Here is a 23,066-nt window from a genome sequence, read left to right as displayed (position 1 = left end):
GTAATACTCCTTATTTGATTATCAGTAGTGATTCTTCATGCATTAAGAATCTGCAGATAAAGGAACCACTAGGTGGCAGTAATCACAGTGTGCTGAAGTGGGATTTACTCAAAGAGGTAAACTACCATCAGGGGTAAAGGGAAGGGTTATTGCTTTCGTAAAGGCGACTACAATGGTCTGAGACAGTATTTAAATTCTATACAGTGGGACCAACTGAAGATGTTACCAACAGTAAATTCAAAATGGGAAGCATTCAAAGAACTTATCTTAGAAGCTACTAGGCTTTACATACCAACTAAGAAATACTGTTCAAGGTTTAGGACTAAATGGATGTCAGATGAACTAATGAGACATGCGACAGAGAAGAAAAATCCATGGGATACATATAAATTAACATGTGACACAGAAGCCTATGATAGGATACAGGTTGATCTGTAACCAAGTTACAGAAGGAAGGGGATGAATCAGATTGGTCCACTTGATATCGATGGGTCAACTGTTGATGATCATGCTCAGGTAGCTAACAAACTAAATGAATAATTTGCATCGACATTCACACACGAGGAATTATTCAGCGAGGGGAATGCCAGAGGTGTATTCAACTCTGGCAGTAAGCTAGAGAATCTTGTAATAACTGAGAGTAAAGTGGAGGAGAAATTGTTGAAGATAAACACAAGAAAGGCACCTGGGGTGGATGGGATCTATCTAGTTATATTAAAGGAGGCAGCAAAGTAAGTAAGCAAACCCTTAGCCATAATTACGAGAGCTTTCTTGGACTCGGGGGAGGTACCCACAGACTGAAGATGTGCAAATGTGACCCCAATTTACAAAGGTGGATCAAAGGCCGACACAAGTAATTATAGACCTATGAGTATAACTTCTGTTCCAGGAAAATTAATGGAGGCACTGGTTAAAGAAACACTGCAGGATCATCTAGACAAGACTTCAGTTATAGCTCGGACACAGCATGGCTTTGTTAAGGGGAAGTCTTGCCTGACCAATTTGATTGGATACTATGATGCAGTCACAAAAGAACTGGATACAGGGAATAACTTTGATATTATATACTTGGATCTTAGAAAGGCTTTTGATACTGTTGCACATGGAAGACTGCTGCACAAATTGGAGCAGTGTGGCATTGGAGGCAAATTGCTGCTATGGATAAAGGGGTGGTTGAGGGGGAGAAGACAGAGAGTGGTAATCAATGGACACTGCTCATCGTGGACTAATGTTATCAGTGGAGTCCCTCAGGGTTCAGTGTTCAGTCCATTATTGTTTTCTATATTTATAAATGATATTGATGATGGTATATCAAGATTAATGTCCAAGTTTGCAGACGATACAAAGGTTGGCAATGTTGTCAAGGACACTACTGACACTATGCTGCTGCAACAGGATCTGGATAGGTTGAGCAGATGGGCTGAGAGGTGGCAAATGAAGTTTAACATTGACAAATGTAAAGTACTACACATGGGAAACAGCAACCCCAGAGCAATGTATCAACTCTGTGGTACTACACTGACAGTGGTAGAGAATGAAAGGGACCTGGGGGTGGTTGTGCAGGCAGATATGAAGTTCTCTGAGCAGTGTAGACGGGCTGCAAGAGTAGCTCATGGTGTCTTGTCAATGATATACAAGAATTTTTCTAGCAGGGATAAGGAGGTGATTATTCCCTTGTATAAGGCAATGGTCAGGCCACACCTTGAGTACTGTATAAAGGTCTGGAGGCCTCATTTCAAGAAGGATGCAGAGCTGCTGGAACGAGTATAGAGAAGGGCAACAAGATTAGTGAATGGAACAAATGGGTGCTCTTACGAAGAAAGGCTTAAGTTTTGCAAATTACAGTGTCTGGAGACTAGGCACCAGCGAGGTGATCTGATACAGGTGTATAAAGAGCCTTGAATGGTTTGAGCATGCTCAATGCTGATGGGATTCTTCCTCTTGCTCAGAATAATCACCTGAGAGGGCATAAATTCAAATTGAGGAAAGACAGATGTAGGATAGATGTACGAAAATTTGCCTTTAGCCAGCGGGTAGTTGGTTGGTGGAACAGACTTCCATTCCTTGTCGTGGAAGTTGATAGCCTAAATAAATTTAAGGCTCAGCTGGATAGGTATTTCGGACGAACGGAGGGGTGAAATGTTTTTTTTTTTTTTTTTTGGCTGATGCTGCATAAGCTTGCTTTCTTGCATCATATGCCTCTACTAATGCTAATGCTGTTACCTTTTCAATAATTAAATTTTTTCAATCTATTTTTTTTTTCAAATCCTTTTAATTGGCTATCAAATGCAAATTCTTTATAGGTTTATTATAATTTGCTTATAGACTGTTTCTCTGATATGCATTCAATTAAAATCCATTATAATTATACCTCAATCAGCACAATTTCAGATAACATGGTATAGTTTTAGTACCAATTATCAGTGCTATGTGGGGTATTACTGTAATTACCGACCAGTTAGTTTAACTTCTGTTTCAGGGAAAATAAAGGAGTCACTTGTTCAAGATGCATTGCAGCAGCATCTAGACAAGACTACAGTAATAATTTAGACAAAGCATGGGTTTGTTACGGGAAAGTCTTGTCTGACAAATTTGATCGGATACTATGATGTGGTTACAAAGGAACTGGATGCAAAAAATAATTTTGATATCATATACAGTGGAAATCATTTAACACAAACCTATGGTAATAGAAATATTTTTTCGTGTTAAAAGAAATAAACAAAAAAAACACACCAATGTTTTTGATGTTGTAATAATCAAAAGAGTTAAGATAGAAAGTTTAAACAAGTTAACATTTTATGCACTATATAACACTATACACTGGGCATTTTACAAGCACAATTTATTAAAACTTAACACGTTCATTAACTTCATCAGATAAAAAAATATATACAATATGTAAAAGTTTTTAAAAAAATGTTAATTGTTTTTTGAAAAAAAATCTGATATCTTATTTTGCACCATGTTATTTATCATCTTATTATCTACAAATTGTCCATCATTTGGTTCATTTCACCACTCTTAGGTACATCTAAATATCTGCACATACTTTTTATCAATTTTCGCAATTCTGATGTTAGTAGGAACAGGAACTAACAAATCGATGTCATTATCTACATTATCATCACTATCTTCACCCACGGATCCACTTCCGTAGGCCATACGATGTCCAAAATATCACTATCTGTTAAAATTGGCACTGTACACAAATTAGTATCATCAACTGCGACAAATTCATCCAAAGATACCGAACTTTCTAAAAGAGATGAAACATGCCCAAACGTTTCACCGAATGTCGGTTCAGCTTCTTGATTATCTTGAGTAGGTATTAAATCCGTCATTTTGGAAAATCCCATGACGAAAACAATTTTCAATAGTCTTTGGTGTTACAAGATTCCAAGCAGTGCGCAACATATGTAATGCATCCAACAAGTTGACAGAGAAATATTCTTTTGCTTCAATTGTGCGGCCAAATATTTTCTTAGCAATTGTTATCGGTAATAAAATTTTAAATTCTGTATTAGTAATGGTTGTAGTGTTTGGAGGCAAAAATATAAGCTTTGTAGCTTTTAATCTCACTTCAGAAAAGAGACAATTATCAACAATCATGGCAACTTTTGGTTTTTCGTGAAAAAAGCACTTATCTAAATTCAAAAGCCAATCAATAAATGTTGTCGCGGTCATCCACGCCTTTTTGTTTTCCCTTGTACTCAACCGTATTTTTTTTTACATTTTTAAAACAGCGCAGATTCGTGATCTTCCTGATAATGAATAAGGGCAGCTTTACAGATCCGTCCGAGTTGCAAGCCACCATTACCATTATCCTCTCTTTGGACTTTTTGTCACCAGAACACTGTTGTCTCTTAAACGATAGTTTTATCGGGTAAGCAGCGATAGAACAACCTCGTTTTGTCGGCGTTAAAGACATCTCTCGTGCTATATTCTTCAAGCACTGTGGGTAATGTAGGCTGCAGCCAATCCGATGTCATACTCGGTGAAACTTGATTTGCTTCACCGCAAACATTTTTAAAAATGATGCAATTTCTTTTCTTGAAACGTTCCAACCAGCCTGCATTCGCAGTGAATTCAATCTCCATTTGAATTGCAAACACATCTGCTTTTTCCATTAATAGAGGTCCCGATATTGGAGCATTCTGAGACCTAGCTTATTTGAACCAAACAAGCAATGCAGCCTCCAAATCTTCTTGTTTGGCCTTTCTCATCGGTTTTCTATCCAGCTCAAACATACTGAGCTCAAACATTGCAGAAAGTTGGTCTCTATTCTTTATGATTGCCGAGAACGTAGAGTTAGCGATTCCAAACTTTTTAAAATGTCTGTTTTCAAAGAATCCCCTATATCTACTGCTTTAAGCAACTCCATTTTAAGCAACTCCATTTTAATTTTAAGTGAAATAGCACTTGTTTACTGATTTTTCCATTGTACAGATCAGGGTAATAAATTTACGGATTTTTTTCTATACACGAAATTCACCACTTTATACAGTACGTGTCACTCACTTCAAGACTGTAAATGAAATGTTTTGCATGCCGATAGGCAATCCCATTTGTTTAAAATGATAAGGGTGGTGTGTGGCATCCTTGTACTATCTACATATTGTTTATTATCAGATGTCAGCCTAGTCAATAGAAAGTTGAGTCAAAGTCATAAACAATAAAAATTTAATGATGACCAGTATATTTTTTTGTTCTTCTGAGATGCGAAATCTTTTCATGTTAAAGGAAAATAAATGTATGAAATCACATAGCATTTTGTTGGGATCAGAATATTTTTTCATGTTAAATGTTTTCCAGTGTACTTGAATTTCAGGAAAGCTTTTGACACTGTTGCACATGGAAGATTACTGTACAAACTGGAGCAGTGTGGTATTAAGTGTAAGTTGCTACAATGGATAAAAGGGTGGTTGAGTGGAAGAAGAAAGAGAGTGGTAATCAATGGACGCTGCTCTTTGTGAACTAATATTATTAGTGAAGTCCCTCAGGGTTTGGTAGTGGGGCCCACTGTTGTTTTGTATATTTATCAATGATATTCAAGGAAAAAGTAGACAAATTCAAATTCAAAAAGTAGACTTTTTCCTTGAAATAAATTCAAGGAAAAAGTAGACAAATTGTTGGAGGGGATGGAAGGATAAGGTGGGTAGTTTTTTTTTGGCTGATGCTCTATAATCTTGTTTTCTTGCATCATTTGCTACTAGTAATACTAATACTCCCTCTACATGACACCAGCTAACTACCACCCCGATTGAACAGACCTCTCCAAATGAGTGTAATGTGGCAAAAAAACTATACTGACATGGAGGACCCACCATGAATCACACTACACATCAGAATAATATCAGACATTTTTTCGGTAATGCAGGATACTATTGTGACACTTTCCTGGAATGCAATTTACTATTCATGGCCACAATTTCTACTATTATTTCTCATTACAATAACCATAAAAGTGAGTGGCGATCTTTGAGAAGCTTTTGCATAGCAGAACACATGGCATTGTGATGAAAAGTATTGTTTTACTACATAATGAACTGCACTTGGTTGGACACAATGGAGTAATGTAAACGATATTGCATAGCCTCACAGGATCCCCCCTCAGCTTACACAAGGTAAACAACAATATAAATAGACAAAAAAAAAAAAAAAAAGTAGCACATATAAGAATAAAGACACCACTAAGAAGGTATAAAAAGTAACAACTACTAATCGCCAACCAGCAAGTCACAAGAATTAAATATTTTCCCATGGAGACTGTCAGGCAACATAATAATACTGCCAGGTTAATGCTTATAAACCAATGAAATTTCAGGCAATGTGGCATGTGAATAACATAAAATTGTTCTTACCTCATAATACATAACTGGAAAGCATGCATTTTTTTAATTATCTCTTCTTCACTTTCATTTCTTTCACTGACTGATGAGATAATTCTTGAAAGCCTCAAATTCAAGCTACTGGTCTTTTAATTGGTATAATTGTCTTTCTTTCTTTTTTTTTTTAATTTTTAACTTTGTAATGAACCATACAGAAATTGTGCAGTTTCATTTTGGGAGTCATTTTTAGCATTTTGTCCTTCACCGCTTAGTCAAATTCACAATTAAGAAGTAAGATATGAAGACTAAATAAAGTATTTGCTAATTTAATAATTATCCTTTTATAACCTAAAAGCAATTACTAAAGAATCACATTAGGGAAGATTAATATAAGAGATATACGTTTGCTGTTTCACATAACACTGTTTCTGTCATTATGCCCATTTTCTATTATAACTATTCACTATTTCTTATGTTATACTCATTTGTGTACTGATGTTTTCACCATTGCATTCTTTATATTTCTCTTTATATAAAAATGTTATTTTAATACAACAAATCCTGATGTAGCCGAGTGGTCTGGAGCATGAGTGCAGTAGCACATGCTCTTTGAGTGGACCGGAGTTCAAGTCTGTGACTGCTAAATACAGTTAACATTTGTATTGATTGATTTATTGTAAACTCCACTGACCTGCTGGTCATGCCAGAGTATAAACAAGAACATTTTTCATTTAAATTTTGCATTCATTTTGAAACTGTTTATTTTGACCTTTTGATTACGTATCATAATTTAAAAAATAATAAAAATAATGCAAATCTATGAAATAACTTGGTTAATTTAATGCCTAAGTAATGTATCAGAATAGTTATGCCAAATATACAAAATTAACTTTTCTTTTTTTTTTTTTTTTTAAATACATACATAAATATCAGTGTACAGTACTTAATAAATTTTGATATCAGTTGGTCTTTGTCAGACCAACTAAGTTAAAAGCCACCTTCCTGGCCATACCTATATCATATATACAATTGATTATGCTTAATAAATACACAGTAACGATTTCTCAGCTTATTTTTTATGCATAAGCACCTATTGTCTTCACCATGTTCTAAATTTAGTACAGGAGCCCTGATCCATTTCAGAATTTCAATGCTTACTTGGAATATTTTAGGAATCTTTGTAACAAATTGTTATTTCAAAAGGTTGACTTATTTTGTTATAAATCATGTCCGTCCATCCATCCACACATAACGGATGGACTCCCAGTGGACGGATTTCCATGAAATTTTATATTTGGTTCATAGAGAAAGATTTGAATTTCCTTTGCATTTTGTATGTGAAAAAAAATCCATAGATTAAATGTAGTTTTAATGCAGTACTGTTAACTTTAGACAGTCCTTGCACACTTTGCTTGTATTGTTATGCAAGACTCGTGAACATGGTGTCACTTGTGAACAGATAAGTAAACACAGAGAAAAAAAAAGAGGCTTAAAAGTACATGGGAAAGAGCAATAAATATTATATGGTTATAATTACACTGAACGGCTAAGTTTCGAAAACACAAAACTATTGTGTTTTATTGGGTATTCTGTAAGTTATAAACTTAGTAATTAATTGATAAGAAGATAACTACAGGCATACCTCGATTAACGAATAGGATGCGTTCCACGAAATTACTTCGTTAAGTGAAACTTCGTTTTCAGAGGTAAAAATACTATGGCCAGAATAGGGATACGTTCCTACGTAAAGAAAATGAAAAGCTTTTTTTCGAACAAAGAAAAGTTTTATTAAATAAACAGTCAACTTACATACAAAGTGAAATCACATTTTAAAATATGAGGTTAAAGTTGATTGTTTATGCTTTTTTCCCCTTTCATTTAACAATTTCAATTGCCTATACGGAGTTATTGCATTTAACACTGATCGCTTAACTATAACACTTCTTCCTAAGTCAGGATCATTTTCACTAAAAAAATTTAAAACGTTTTCAATATCATTTAAGCACCTTTTTAAATCTTTGGTTGTTAACACTTTTTCGGCAGGTACTTCTTTAACTTCGCCTTCACTATCTTTGTCTTCGTTGCTAACAAGGCTTTCTAAATCTTCCACTGAAAAACCATCATCTTCTGCATTCAATAAATTTCTAACATCCTCTTCATCGACATTTTCGAAACCTATTTGATTGAGCCATCTGGATAACTTCATTTCTAATTCTTGGATGTTATTTTCTTCTTCTAGTACAACTTCTGGCCATATTTTGCGCCAAACTCCATTTAAGCATTTCTTAGTGACTTCTTTCCAAGAACTATCAATGCTTTCTATTGCGTTTTTAATGGTGTAGTTTTTCCAAAAAGTTTTAACTGTCATTTCCTCTTTATCCTCTAGTTCAGTTAAATTGCTTAAAGTTCGACGCAGATAATAAGCTTTAAATGATGCTATTACTCCCTGATCCAATGGTTGAATCAGGGAAGTTGTGTTTGCTGGAAGAAACACAACTTTGACAGGAATGCATGTGTCCAACGTGTTAAGATCAGTAGGATGTCCCGGAGCATTGTCTAACAACAAAAGAGCTTTTTCTTCAAATTTGTTTTTTTGACAATACTGTTTTACTCCAGGACAAAAGTGGTTAACAAACCAATCAGTAAATAACTCCTTGGTAACCCACGCTTTTCTATTTGCTTTCCATATTACAGGTAAATTCATTTTTATGTTACCTTTTAACGCCCTCGGATTTTCTGAATGGTAAACTAATAACAATTTTAATTTATAATCGCCAGAGGCATTTGATCCAAAGAGTAACGTTAAACGGTCTTTGGCTGTTTTGAACCAAGCAGCTGATTTTTCTTCAATAGAAATGAAGCTTTTTGTTGGTAGCCGTTTCCAGAACAAACCGCTTTCGTCAACATTGAACACCAAATTTGGTGGAAAATTTTCACGTTTAATTATTTCCTTTAGTTTTTCTGGAAACTTATTTGCAGCTTCAACATCTGCACTTGCAGCTTCTCCTGTTAATTTTACACTATGAATCCTGGCCCGTTTTTTAAATTTCTCGAACCAACCACGAGAAGCCCCAAAGGTTTCCGTAATTTCTTCAGTTTGTTTAGATTTCAGGTGATTAAACAAAAATGGAATATTTTTTTATGTTACATGGGGCTTGAAATTGCAGACTTCGTTATATCGAGGCTTCGTTATCAGAGGTAACGTTAACCGAGGTATGCCGGTATATTCATTTTTCACTTCGGTCAATCACAGAAAAAGAAAAAATTCAATTAATTTTAAGAAAAAAAAAAAAAAAAATAGAATGTGCCTAAAATGTAACACAATGAGTATATTATGTAATTTGTAATGGAAGTATGTAATCAGATGTTTAAACATTACTTAAGAAAAAATTGAAACTATCACATTTTCAGCATATGTTTCATTGATTCCTGGAAAGCTTAAGATCAACATATCCTTCCCACCACTAAAATATATTCATATAAATGAAAGTATATTTCATGTATTGGTCTGGAACAAAAAGTTGGATCAGGGTCAAATTTTGAAACTGTGTTATTCTGTCGGTTCTTGCGAAAATTTCAGTTCATTATGATTTTACAGCCCTCATTCCAAATCCCCACCCCAACACACTGACACACAAAAATAAGCATAAATTAAAGTATGTTTTGCATTAATCGAAAAGAAAAATGAGAATTGCTATCAAATTTAACATATATTCTGTTGGCCCCTGGAATGGTTCTAAGTTCAATTCCAATTTCATAGTCCCTCACTGGTGAGATTCCCTCCCCAGTTTCCCATACAGAAATATTGCTATAAATTTAGAACAGGAGCCCTGATCCATTTCAGAATTTCAATGCTTACTTAGAATATTTTAGGAATCTTTGTAACAAATTGTTATTTCAAAGGGTTGACTTATTTTGTTATAAATCATGAATTATTACTGTTTTCTAACGTGCCTGAAATGTAATGCACTACATACATTAACTAACTTGTTTTTTCTATGTTTCTCCAAACCGAGCCACTCTGGATTAACTACTTTTTTTATTAATAAACCTATCTCAAGGTTTTATTTATGCTAGTGGTAAAAGTCCACTATAAATATTTTGTAGAATTTGTTTTAGGTACTGTTATGTAAAACTGGGTCACATATTAAAAATTATCTTATGAATTATTAATTTTCTCAGAATTATTATATAATTACTTTTATTTATATCGATGTTGAATGATTTTTGTTACACAGTTAAGAAAGCTAACCTTCAAGTTTTATTTTCTTCATATCAACTTTAGTAATGATTTACTATAATTTGTTGTTTATTTGGTTTTTAGGAGCATTAGCAACTAATGCCATATTGCTCCGGGATATGCGGTGGTCATTCCCTGACCTTTCCGCATCCTCCGTATTTGGTGGTGACGGGCTCGAACCCCGGTCTAATCAAGAAGCGTGTGCTCCTTCCCACCTGGCTACGGAGGCACCTATTTATTTACTATAATATATAACAAACCAGAGTCTAATTAATTATGCTGGACAATAAAAAAAAAACAAGAAAAAAAAAATTAGGGCAGGGGTACAAGTGTGTATGGGGGGGTGAGATTCAGATCTTCCCCATTCCCCAACAAGAGATTGCTCCTGTTTAAACATCCTTTTGCACACTACATTGATAAAAAAAAAATAAAAAATACAACATAATCATACAGAAATTGCCTGTGCCTATCAAAAAGAAAATTTAAATTAGACCGCACTTTCAATACATAATGTCCCTGGATGCTAGCTAGGCTTGTCTAAAGGACTTTTTGTTCAAGTATAATTAATGTGAGGTACTTATGTTTTACAACTTCAAAAGCTGAAAGGTCATTTACTACAAAATCTGAGTGATAAATGAATTCTTAATGAAATCTAAATTGAAAGCATAGGATTTGTACTTGAATTCTTTACTAATACAATTAGTAAAGAAGTCATATCCCAATATTAACTACCTTCAATAAAAAAAATATAAATAACAAAAAAAATTAACCTATTCAAAAGGCTAAATCATCCCAAGTATAAGTCCTAGACAATTAAACTTTTGAATTGCATAAATATTTCAAAACAGCAAATATTTCTATAAAAATTAAGAAATTAACAGCAGCACCTACTAAATCAACAACAGGAACTAGGAAAGAATCCTGGTATGCTGGTGCTCCTACTTTACTGCGGCGAGCAATTACATGTGGAACTGAATGTGGATAGGTATCTGAGGCTCTACCTATCCTTAAAAACATAGATCCTGGATGTATAACTACTATAGCTGATGATTGAGTTGCCTGTAAATAAATAAATATATGCATATATCATTATAATTTAGCAACAATCTGATAACATAAGCAAAGAGATAGACAATTAATACATGTTCTAAAGGAATACACATTTAATGTATTGAGGACAGCAAAAATGACCTGGAGCATGATCATATTATTACCACAAATGATCATATGGTAAGAGTTTACTGCTGCCAAATACTGCTTTTGCTTTTTAATATGAGATCTATCCAATTATACTGAGGTAGGCAGCAAAAGAAGTTTTCAGGAATCTGAATCCAGGAATGCTCCATAATAATAGAGCATTCCTGGATTCAGGGGAGGTCTCTATGGATTGGAGAAGTCCAAATGTATCTCCAATTCACAAGGGGGGGGGATCAAATGGTGAGCTGAGTAATACAGACCTGTAACCTTGATTTCTATTCAAAGGAATATAATGGAGTTTCTGGTTAAAGAAGTAATGCAGGACCATCTAGACAGGAATGTAGTTATACTGTAGTTACTGCATGGATTTGTTAAGGGGCAATCTCGTCTGACCAATCTGACTGGAATACTATGTGGAGTAACAAAGGAACTGGATGTAAAAAATAATTTTCGCATCATATACTAATTTCAGAAAAGCTTTTGATGCTATTTTACATAAAAGACTGCTGTATATATGACATTAAGAAAATGTGTGAATTAAAAGATGTAACACCAAGTTACTTCTATGGATAAAGGGTTGATTGAGTGAGAGAAGACAGAGTGGTTATTAATGAATGCTGCGCTTCACAGACTAATGTTACTAGTGAAGTCCTCCAAGGTTCAATACTGGGTCTGCCGTTGTTTTCTATATTTATTAAAGATACTGATGAAGGCATATCAGGCTTAATGTCTAAGTTTGAAGATGAAACAAAAGGTTAGTAGGGTGGTTAAAGACATTAATTAGGGTATGCCACTGCAACAAAATCTAGAAAAAATTAGGCATATGGGCTGAGAAGTGGCAAGTGAAGTTTAACATTAACAAATGCAAGGTACTGCATATGGGTGGCAGTAATCCCAGAATAATACACCAGCTATGTGGCACCACACCATTGGTAATGAAAAACAAAAAAGGCTTAGGGGTAATTGTGCAGTTAGACATGAATTTCTCTGAACAGTGCATGCATGCTGCTAGGACACCTTGTAGAGTTTTTTCAATGATATACTGGAATTTTTCCAGGAGGGATAAAGTGGTAATTATCCCATTGTTATAAGCAATGGTTAGGCCACATCTTGAGTATTGCATGCAGATATGGAAGCTTCATTTTAGAAAGGATGTGGATCTGTTGGAACAGATGCAGAGAAAAGCAACAAGATTGGTGGGAGGAGAACAAAAAGGTACCCTTTCCAGGGCTGTAGTGGGGAGGGGGGTATGCAGTACACCTTCTAGATTTTTTTAGGTGAATAGCATATACCTTCTGGTTTTTGAAATACTTAAAAAAATAAATATTATTAAAATATTTACTGAAAATTAAAATATAAATTTATTAGAGTTTGATTCTTAAGCAATACTTATAGTTTTATTATTTTTAAACTTTTATTTAAAAGTTTAAATAAAAGTTTTATTAACATGTGTACACAAACTAGTACTGCTCTTTAATTTTGCACCCAGAGATTTGTTTTAGTTTTGTAGTCTGTTAGTACTGACAAAGATATCCAAACATTTTCACTTGGCACTGCCTTAATCATAGATTAGAATTGTCTGTGTCAGATGTCATTAAAGACGTAAGTGGAATAAATCATTTTAAAACATTTTTGGACAAACTTTACATTTTATACAGCTAGTCTCCTAAAAACTGTCGGGCTCTTTAAAATCCTTGTCACAAATTAGGAACAAAATTTAAGAAAATTGGACGAATTCTTGGAGTACGCTGGATTTCGAGCAGTTTCAGTACAGTAAAAACCATATGGGAATCATATGAATCTTTGCATTGCCATTTTAAAAAGTCATCTGTTGATCCAAATTTAAAATTTACTTACACAGACTTATTGAAAAGATTTGACTCACGTATGACATTCTTCAAGAATTGTCTATTTTATTAGAACTTCAATCTCGAACAACATTGCTACCGAAATCTGAACATCTAATAAATAGAACTATCCGAATTTTAGAAAGTGTCAAAGATCATCCTGATGAAAAAAAACTCAATTAACATTAAAAGAAAATAATGATTTATTATTTAAAGATATACCTTTATTTCATAGTTACAAAATCATACTTATTAATTACAAATAGTTCATCCAAAGTATGATTACGGAGAAGCAGAAATAAAATATATCTGTCATCGCTTTGACCTAGACGAAATACAGGCAATTCGAGGACTGAGAGACTACACTGAAAACGTTCAAGTTATGCCAGAAAATTTAAAACTTGTTTCTGTAACAATCTCAACAGCTGAGTGTGAGTGAGGCTATAGTTTAATGAATAATATCAGTCTCATGTTTATTAATTCCAATGAACCACCTATTTGAACAATTTAATCCAAAAATTTATGTTCAATCATGGTTAATAAATCATCGTTAGGCTGCTGGCTCAAGATCAAGAGTTTGCTCTGCTGAAAAAGAAACTGAAAATGCATTACGTGAGGTTTTGTGGAATATTTTTAAATAATAATAAAAATGTAAACATCTATGCAGTCAATTTTCATTATTTAATTCTTAACATATAACAATTTTTAAAATTATATTAATGTAGTACAGATTTCATATAATAAATAACTTTATACTTTAATGTTAATTCATTACTATGCTCCTAACAAATTTTGACTTCCTTGTGATTTAATTTTTATTCTAAGCAATTTTTCAACGTAGTATTCCGCTGGCACATCTCACGAAATGTTGTTTTATGGGAAAGATAAGTTGAGAGACAAAGAAATAGTATATCTTCATACTAGGAACGTGGAAACTTTTACCACTTCTGTCATTCAACAGCATGTTTTATCACTTGTTTTATTCTATGCGACCAAAGTGAATTCGAATAATAAGCCTGATATGCACATATACTCTCTGCTTTTCGTAACATTCATAGAGTATACCTTCTGCTAATTTTACGACTAAAGCACTGACCCTTACCAAAAGGAATGGAAAGTTCTGTCAATGGGCTGAGAAATGGCAGTTGAAGTTTAACATTGACAAATTCCAGGTACTGTACATGGATAGCAGTGACCCCAGAGTAACTTATCAACTGTGTGATACTATACTCAGGGTAGTGGAGAATGAAAAAGACCTGGTATAAGGCTTTGAATGGTTTAAGCAAGCTCAATGCTGATGGGATTCTTCCTCTTGCCCAGATTAATCGCCTGAGGGGACATAAATTGAAATTGAGGAAAGGCAGTTGAAGAATAGATGAGTGGAAATTTGCCTTTAGCCAGCGGGTGGTTAATTGCTAGAACAAACTTCCATATGTCATTGTGGAAGTTCAGAGCTTAAACAAATTCAAGGCAGAACTAGACAAACATTTAGAATGAATGGATGGATGAAATAAAAAGGTTTTTTTTCTTTTTTTTTTGGCTGATGTTGTATAAGCTTGCTTTCTTGCATCATATGCCTCTACTAATGCTAAGTTCTGGAAACTGCAACATCTGTGAGTAGATCAAATTGAGTTGTTTAAGGCTTTGAATGGATTGAGTAAACTCAATGATAGATGTGTGGAAGTTTGTTTTCAGCCAGCAGGTATTTGATTGTTGGAACAAACTTTCATCTAGTGCTCTGGAAGTGGGCAGTTTAAATAAATTTAAGCCACTTATTTGCTTTTCTTTTCTTTTTTTTTTAACTCCCAATGTACTGACCACCTTTACATTGGTTTATACAAATTTCTACTCCTTGTAATTCATCACTATCATGAGAGTCCCACCAGTGATGAGTTACCAAGGTTATTCTGCAATAGCAAATAAACACAAAAGATATACAAATATAATTATAAAGGTAACATTCCTGAAGATTTTCATGAACAACAAAGTTAGATTCTTAGCTCACAAGATAGTTTTGTATAAATTATATTTTAGTGCCATATTGTGCTAGTACATATAATATATTTAATATTAATAATAATAAATACTATATTTCATAAAAAAATAAGAACCATAATAAGGTTAGGGCTTGAGACAGAGACCAGTAAAATTGAATAGGTATATTGAAAAGGAAAGTAACAACAAAAAAGTATTAGGTTTCAAAGAAGCAGTACCAGTTATTTAAAAACTGGTGGTGCTACATCTTTTAAATCACAAGTTTCCTTCTTTTTTTTCTTTTTTTTGTTACTTTCTTATTCAATTGTAAAGGCCTACTAGTCTCTATCTCAGGGCCTATCTTAAATGATAATAAAGTTTAGGTTAGCAAACTTTACATTCCACTATTACTGAAAAGTTAATATTGAAATTCTTACTGTATTGTTTGGTGATTCTGGATGTACACTAAGAATTACAAATTATATTATATACATGGAGTGATCTATGAATTATGACCATTAGCATAGGCATTTGATGCAAGAAAGCAAGCTTATGCAGCATCAGCCAAAAAAAAAAAAAAAAAAAAAACCACTTCCACTTCACCCCTCTGTTCGTTCAAAATACCTGTCCAGCTGAGCCTTAAACTTATTTAGGCTATCAACTTCCACGACAAGGGATGGAAGTCTGTTCCACCAACCAACCACTCGCTGGCTAAAGGCAAATTTCTGCACGTCTATCCTACATCTGTCTTTCCTCAATTTGAATTTATGCCCTCTCAGGTGATTATTCTGAGCGAGAGGAAGAATCCCATCAGCATTGAGCATGCTCAAACCATTCAAGGCTTTATACACCTCTATCAGATCACCTCGCTGGTGCCTAGTCTCCAGACACTGTAATTTGCAAAACTTAAGCCTTTCTTCGTAAGAGCACCCCTTTGTTCCATTCACTAATCTTGTTGCCCTTCTCTGTACTCGTTCCAGCAGCTCTACATCCTTCTTGAAATGAGGCCTCCAGACCTGTATACAGTACTCTAGGTGTGGCCTGACCATTGCCTTATACAAGGGAATAATCACCTCCTTATCCCTGCTAGAAAAATTCCTATATATCATTGACAATACACCATGAGCTACTCTTGCAGCCCGTCTACACTGCTCAGAGAACTTCATATCTGCCTGCACAACCACCCCCAGGTCCCTTTCATTCTCTACCACTGTCAGTGTAGTACCACAGAGTTGATACATTGCTCTGGGGTTGCTGTTTCCCATGTGTAGTACTTTACATTTGTCAATGTTAAACTTCATTTGCCACCTCTCAGCCCATCTGCTCAACCTATCCAGATCCTGTTGCAGCAGCATAGTGTCAGTAGTGTCCTTGACAACCCTGCCTACCTTTGTATCGTCTGCAAACTTCGACATTAAACTTGATATACCATCATCAATATCATTTATGAATACAGAAAACAATAATGGACCCAACACTGAGCCCTGAGGGACTCCACTAATAACATTAGTCCACGATGAGCAGTGTCCATTGATTACCACTCTCTGTCTTCTCCCCCTCAACCACCCCTTTATCCACAGCAGCAATTTGCCTTCAATGTCACACTGCTCCAATTTGTGCAGCAGTCTTCCATGTGCAACAGTATCAAAAGCCTTTCTAAGATCCAAGTATATAATATCAAAGTTATTCCCTGCATCCAGTTCCTTTGTGACTGCATCATAGTATCCAATCAAATTGGTCAGGCAAGACTTCCCCTTAACAAAACCATGCTGTGTCCGAGCTATAACTGAAGTCTTGTCTAAATGATCCTGCAGTGCTTCTTTAACTAGTGCCTCCATTAATTTTCCTGGAACAGAAGTTAAACTCACAGGTCTATAATTGCTTGTGTCAGACTTTGATCTTCCTTTGTGAATTGGGGTCACATTTGCACATCTCCAGTCTGTAGGTACCTCCCCTGAGTCCAGGAAGCTCTCATAATTATGGCTAAGGGTTTGCTTACTTCCTCTGCTGCCTCCTTTAATATAACTGGATAGATCCCATCCACCCCAGGTGCCTTTCTTGTGTTTATCTTCAACAGTTTCTCCTCCACTTTACTCTCAGCTATTACAAGATTCTCTAGTTTACTGCTAGAGTTGAATACACCCCTGGCTTTCCCCTCGCTAAATAACTCCTCATGTGTGAATGTCGATGCAAAATATTCATTTAGTTTGTTAGCTACCTGAGCAATCTGATTCATCCCCTTTCTTCTAGAGTTTACATAAGTAAAGAACTCTTTGCTGTTTTTCTTTGCATCCCTTGCCAAAGATTTCTCGTACTCTGCCTTCGCCTGCCTAACCTCCTTTGTAACTTGGTTACAGATCAACTTGTATCTATCATAGGCTTCTGTGTCATGTGTTAATTTGCATGTATCCCATGCATGTTTCTTCTCTGCCATATGCCTCATCAGTTCATCTGACATCCACTTAGGCCTAAACCTTGAACAATATTTCTAAGTTGGTATGTAAAGCCTAGAAGCTTCCAAGATAAGTTCATTCAATGCTTCCCATTTTGCATTTGCTGTTGGTAACATCATCAGTTGGTCCCACTGTATAGAATTTAAATACTGTCTCAGTCCATCGTAGTCGCCTTTACGAAAGCAATAACCCTTACCTTTACCCCTAATGGTAGTTACCTCTTTGAGTAAATCCCACTTCAGCACACTGTGATCACTGCCACCTAGTGGTTCATTTATCTGCAGATTCTTAATGCATGAAGAATCACTGCTGATAATCAAATCAAGAGTATTCCTCCCTCTAGTTGCCTCCCGAACATGCTGATGTAGAAAACAATCATCCAATAAATCCACAAAAGCCTTGCTAGTGCCCCAAACTCCAGTCAATATCTGGGAAATTAAAATCTCCCATTATAGGACTCTCTGATTTACTGGCCCACTCTATTACCTAATAGCCTATTACCTATTACCATCTACCTAATAGCGTGTTGGTCCACTGTTCACACAGATAACAGCCGCTATTTAACTAGGCATTGACTCCACTAGACGCCTGAAGATATCCACAGGGATCTTCAGCCATGCTGCCTTCAAGGCTTTTCACAGTGTCGGAATAGATGATGGTTGTGTTATTACTATTATTATGCCTCGCTCCCCATTCCAAAACATCCCACAGATGTTCAATTGGATTGAGGTCAGGCATTTTTGGAGGCCAATCAGGATGAATAATATCTTCAATGTGTTCCTCAAACCACTTGAGCACACTGCAGGCCCAATGACATGGTGCATTATCATCTTGGAAGATCCCATTTCTGTCTTGCAAAAAATGCAACATGGCAGGGCTACCAGTAGACCTCACAAGTGAAAAACTGGTCCATACACATAAAGGGTCCTAGTTCTTGCCAGCAAACCATGCTCCATATTAAGCAATCACCACTGCCTGCTGGGATAGTGGGTGGAAGGCAGTTTGACCCATTTGACACCATTCTTTCTATATCTTAACCACAGTGGACCATGAGCAGCCAACAAGATATGCCATTTCTGATATGGAAGCACCCAATGCAGGAGCTCTCAATCATGCCCTTTTGAAACTCAATGATATCTTTACTACATCTCATAACTGCTACTTTATCACACTGACTTGCATGACTAGATGAAAATTACCACTGCTCTAGCATACAAAACTGTTTGGTCTTTTATATCGCAAGCTATGAGGCATAGTCCATTGTGAATGAGATGGTAAAAATTCAGTGATTGCTGATTTTAAGTGAACATTGGTATGGAGTTCATTAATATAACAAACTGGAGTTAAGGGGGAGGCATGAAATGTTCTTATATGGTTATGAAATGACAGTTATATCTACTATTTCCCATGTGACTATCACACATAGTTGACTTTTTTTTTTTTAAGCCCATAACACATATGTAGAGGTCAGTTAAAGAACTGCACTGACATTTGAGGAATATATTTTTCAAGCAGTTTAAGCCAAATGAATGAGACGGAAATGGATTGAAAAATATTCTTCAATTTTTAGTTAGGGAATTGGTACAATTTTTAGGTTAATTTTATAAATAGGTACAACTTTATAATGAGACCACTGAGAAGGAATTTGCCCTCCAGAGAAAACTGAATTTATTAGAACTGAAATGTCAACGTAGTACTGTCCGACTATTTTTATAGCCAAGCTAGGGCAAGCATCAGTGCTAATGCATCTTGTAGTAGGTAGGTCATTAGGTGCAGTAATGAGTTCATTCTTCATTTGAGAAAATTCTATCAATGGTGATAAGCTACCTGAATCAGCAGTCCATAATAAAGATATAGAAGGAACCAGCCAATGTAGGGCCTAAGAATACTGTTTGACTAATTCTGAGTACACAGTATAGTGAGCAATATAGGCGAACACAATAAAATGAAAATTAATAGCTGTTTTCTAGGTCATCAATATCACATTTTTTTTTTTTTTTTTTTTTTGGTAGTTGTTGGCGCATCGGCTTCTGTGGCCATAGTGCACCTCCCAAGGTTTTTACAGTACTTTGATCCAAGCCCGAGGCGGGATTCGAACCCGCGACCTTTGGGTTGCCAGGGAGGCACTTTACCTACCTGGCTAGCCCGGCCGGCATCAATATCACATAGTCAGGTTTCAATTAAAAATAAGAAGTCCATCTTTGAGTCTCAAGAACTGAAATATAGAAGTGACAGTAGACAATACTAATTTATTTTTGATGTTTACATTCTAAAAACCTAAAATTCCTAAACGGAATTATGAAATATGATTCAAAATCATATCAAGCGTTCAAATGAAAACATCTGATGAGGAGAAATCGGTGCCTCCAAACATGGATCTGCATAGCTTGGGCTAACCCTATGTGTATACACACACAGTAATCCATACCAAGGGAAACACTGCTTGCCTCACCAATTGCAGTTTATCTGTTCCAGTGGAAGGTGGGATAAATCCCACCTTCCACTAGAACAGATAAACTGCAAGACATGGTTCCTCCAGTATCCCCACAACCTTATTTTAGGACTTCTAAACCCAGACCTCCTAAGAGCAGCAATGTCGATGAGACAGGTAGGGATTCCATACTGCCATGTCCACTGATTAAATAAATGGTTATACTTCAGATTATGGGTAGACTTCTGGAGGAAGTGGCTTCTTTTGTTTGAATCCGTCACGAATTTGGCCATGTCCGCAATGCAATGACAAGGTGTATCCATAATCTGGAGTTCAGCCAAATAAAGAAATCGTTGAGCCTATGTTAGACAGGTGCAACCGGTGTGCATCGGGATTCCCATAATGAAATTTACATTACATATTAAATTATTTTCGATTAAATTTAAACCAGGACTCGTGCTTTGCAATAGCTCTGCCCATTGTAAAATGCTGTTCATTTTATAAATTATAAAATGGTTTGTAGCTGAAATATCATGTCTCAATTACTTCTTTTCGGCCAAGTTATCTTGGTGGAATAAGAACGGCGTTACGATTTTTCGTAAAATTTTCCATTTCGCTCTATATGAAGCTAAGAAGGCCGTCTCAGAAATCAGCAATTTTTGTATCGGGATAATACAAAACGTGAACTGAAAGAAAGAAAATTAACTGTAGTATAGTTATATTCTCACCTCAAAAGGAGGTTCTGGAAAAGTCTGAGTTGGCAAAGGTGGCTTTTTAGTTATAATAGGTGCCATCTGACAGAAAACACGATAAACGGTAAACAAATAACACACACGTGTGAAATGGTTAAATAATGCATAAATATAATAGAGGGCAGCGCACGCAGCTGACAAGAGAGACCTTCTGTGGAGAGAGTGAGATTAAAAAAGAAGGTACAGTATAGGCTTACTAAGTTTTTCATCACACGCAGAAAAATAAAATTGGCAATTAAAGTAAAATGGATTCTACCAGCTTGTTAGCAGATCAGCAAAATTGTTAATTACTATAATTTTTATTGATCGAAACAGCAAGTTTTTTTTTATGAAAACACCAAACACGAGATGTATTAGAACCTATAGTACTTAGTACCGTGCATGGGTTGGAGGTTGACAAAACGAAAGAAGATATTTGTTGACATTAGACTTGAACTTCTGTAGACTGGAATTTTCAGGAAATACGTACGAAGGAAGGTTGTTCTAGAAAATGGCAGTGGAATGAATAAACGAGGAAGATGAAAAATTGGTTTTGTAAGTTTGAAGATGGACGTTAAATAGATGTTGGCTGGTGGCGACAAGTGCTCAAACTGTTTTGAAAGAGAGAGCGGGAATTATAGAAGCCAATTCAGGAGAACAGTGAACATGGAAGGATCTGTAGAAGAGGCATGCAGCAGAAACAGTACGTCTATGAGACCGAGAGTGTAGAGACTCTGTTAGAGATGCGTCAGTAACCTAACTGTCCTCTTCTGAATGGAATCTAGAAGCCTGAGAGAGATTTTGGGGACACCGTCCCAGATGTGGGAACAATGTTCCATGGTAGGGCAGATTGGCGATTTGTATAGCGGTAACAGCTGTTTGGAAGAAAAGTAACGCCGGGAGCGAAAGGGAAAACCAAGTAGTTTTTTAGATGCAGAGGAAGCAATATTTATAATGTGCTTGTGCCAAAAGAGATTAGAAGTCAGGGTAATCCCAAAAGAGATATATCACCTTTGCCAAGAAATCGGAGTGTCACTTGAGATAAGCATAGCAGCTGAAGAATCCTTTTTGCGAGATATAAGACAGGATTGAGTTTTAGAAGGATTGAAATCAACTAAGTTGTCTTTTTCCGCTATAAAAATACCTGGAGATCAGAATTTAAGGAATCGGTAGCGGATTTTTGAGAAATTGTAGCTGATTGAGCAGGACAAGGTTTCTCAAACTGGGAAGTGGAATGCAATGTGCTATCATCAGCAAAACTATGAATACGATTTCCAGTCAATGGAAGAAGGTCATTAATATACAAGAGGAAAATAGTGGGGTAAAGAATTGAACCTTGGGGACACGAGAATTAGTGGAGAATTCTGTGTGGTGCCCACACTACACCTCCATGTAGTGTGGGCGCCACACCTCGATCCCTGCTTACATTGGTTCACACCTGGGTGGTCACCCACAGTGTGCTTGTGCATGGGAGTTATATCCAGGATTACTAACAGTTCCACCATCGTGAAGGTGCAAGCAGAGGCTGCCACAGACCGTCCGGACTTCGGCGAAATTGGGTCCACTTGACTTGAGTGTCACCCGAATATCAGTTCGATCAGCCTTTTAGACTCGCATGTAGGAAATACAGCTTGTCTGGCATATCTGAGAGAATGTCTGTGACAACCTCAAGGACCAAAATTTCCCAATATTTTTTTTTCCAAATTCCCCAATATTTCGAGCGGACAGGAGGGTGTGTATGTGGCGAAAACCCCACGAAACTATGCACCCGTCATATCAACAATGAACTGTTCAAGCAGGTAAACAGTCAGTAATGGAGTGGGGGGTGTTCAACAGACACAAGTTGGGACCTCTGTTACGTATAGACGCATCTCTGAACGGTCCAGGTTACGTGCCCGTCCTTATAAACCATCTGCATACCTTCATGGTCATTGTGCACCCACAGGATAATGGACTCTTCCAGCAGGACAATGCGCCTCCCCACAGAGCCGTAGTGACTAGAACACGGTTCGAAGAACATTTCGCAGATTTTACCACCATAGAATGGCCTCCTCGTTGATCGGACATGAACCCTGTGGAGCATCTTTGAGATGCTGTGGAAAGGTCCGTTTGAGCTTTGGATCCTCCACCCAGGAATGTGACCGAATTATGTGCAGCGCGCAGCAAGCATTGATGGATATACCTGTGGAAAGCTTTCGTGAACTAGTTGACTCAGTGCTTTGCCGTGTGACTGTCCTTATCCGGGCGAAAAATGGGCCTACCCGTTTCTCAGTAGGTAGACCATGATTTCTGTCCATTCAGTGTATACAATAAATAATATAATATACAGTATAATAAAAATATTTATTATACTGTGGACAGT

At 36.1% G+C, this 23,066-nt stretch overlaps 1 protein-coding gene across 1 annotated transcript in view; it reads right to left on the bottom strand.

Annotated features, from left to right (window-relative positions):
- Positions 1-20,803, bottom strand: part of Arp8 (Actin-related protein 8) — a 158,644-nt gene extending 137,841 nt beyond the window's left edge. Inside the window, exons 1-2 of the mRNA XM_090384593.1 lie at positions 20,702-20,803; positions 10,963-11,130 (exon numbers count right to left, since the gene is read on the bottom strand). Of these exons, the coding sequence (XP_090240719.1) occupies positions 10,963-11,130; positions 20,702-20,767 (234 nt within the window). The 5' untranslated portion in view covers positions 20,768-20,803. The remainder of the gene's footprint in view (positions 1-10,962; positions 11,131-20,701) is intronic.
- Between the last annotated feature and the right edge of the window lie 2,263 nt (positions 20,804-23,066).

Source organism: Mastigoproctus giganteus, chromosome 1, assembly GCF_048544385.1.
Source record: "Mastigoproctus giganteus isolate SK-2022 chromosome 1, ASM4854438v1, whole genome shotgun sequence".
Classification (NCBI taxonomy): domain Eukaryota; kingdom Metazoa; phylum Arthropoda; class Arachnida; order Uropygi; family Thelyphonidae; genus Mastigoproctus; species Mastigoproctus giganteus.
This window is presented reverse-complemented; position numbering and strand designations above follow the sequence as displayed.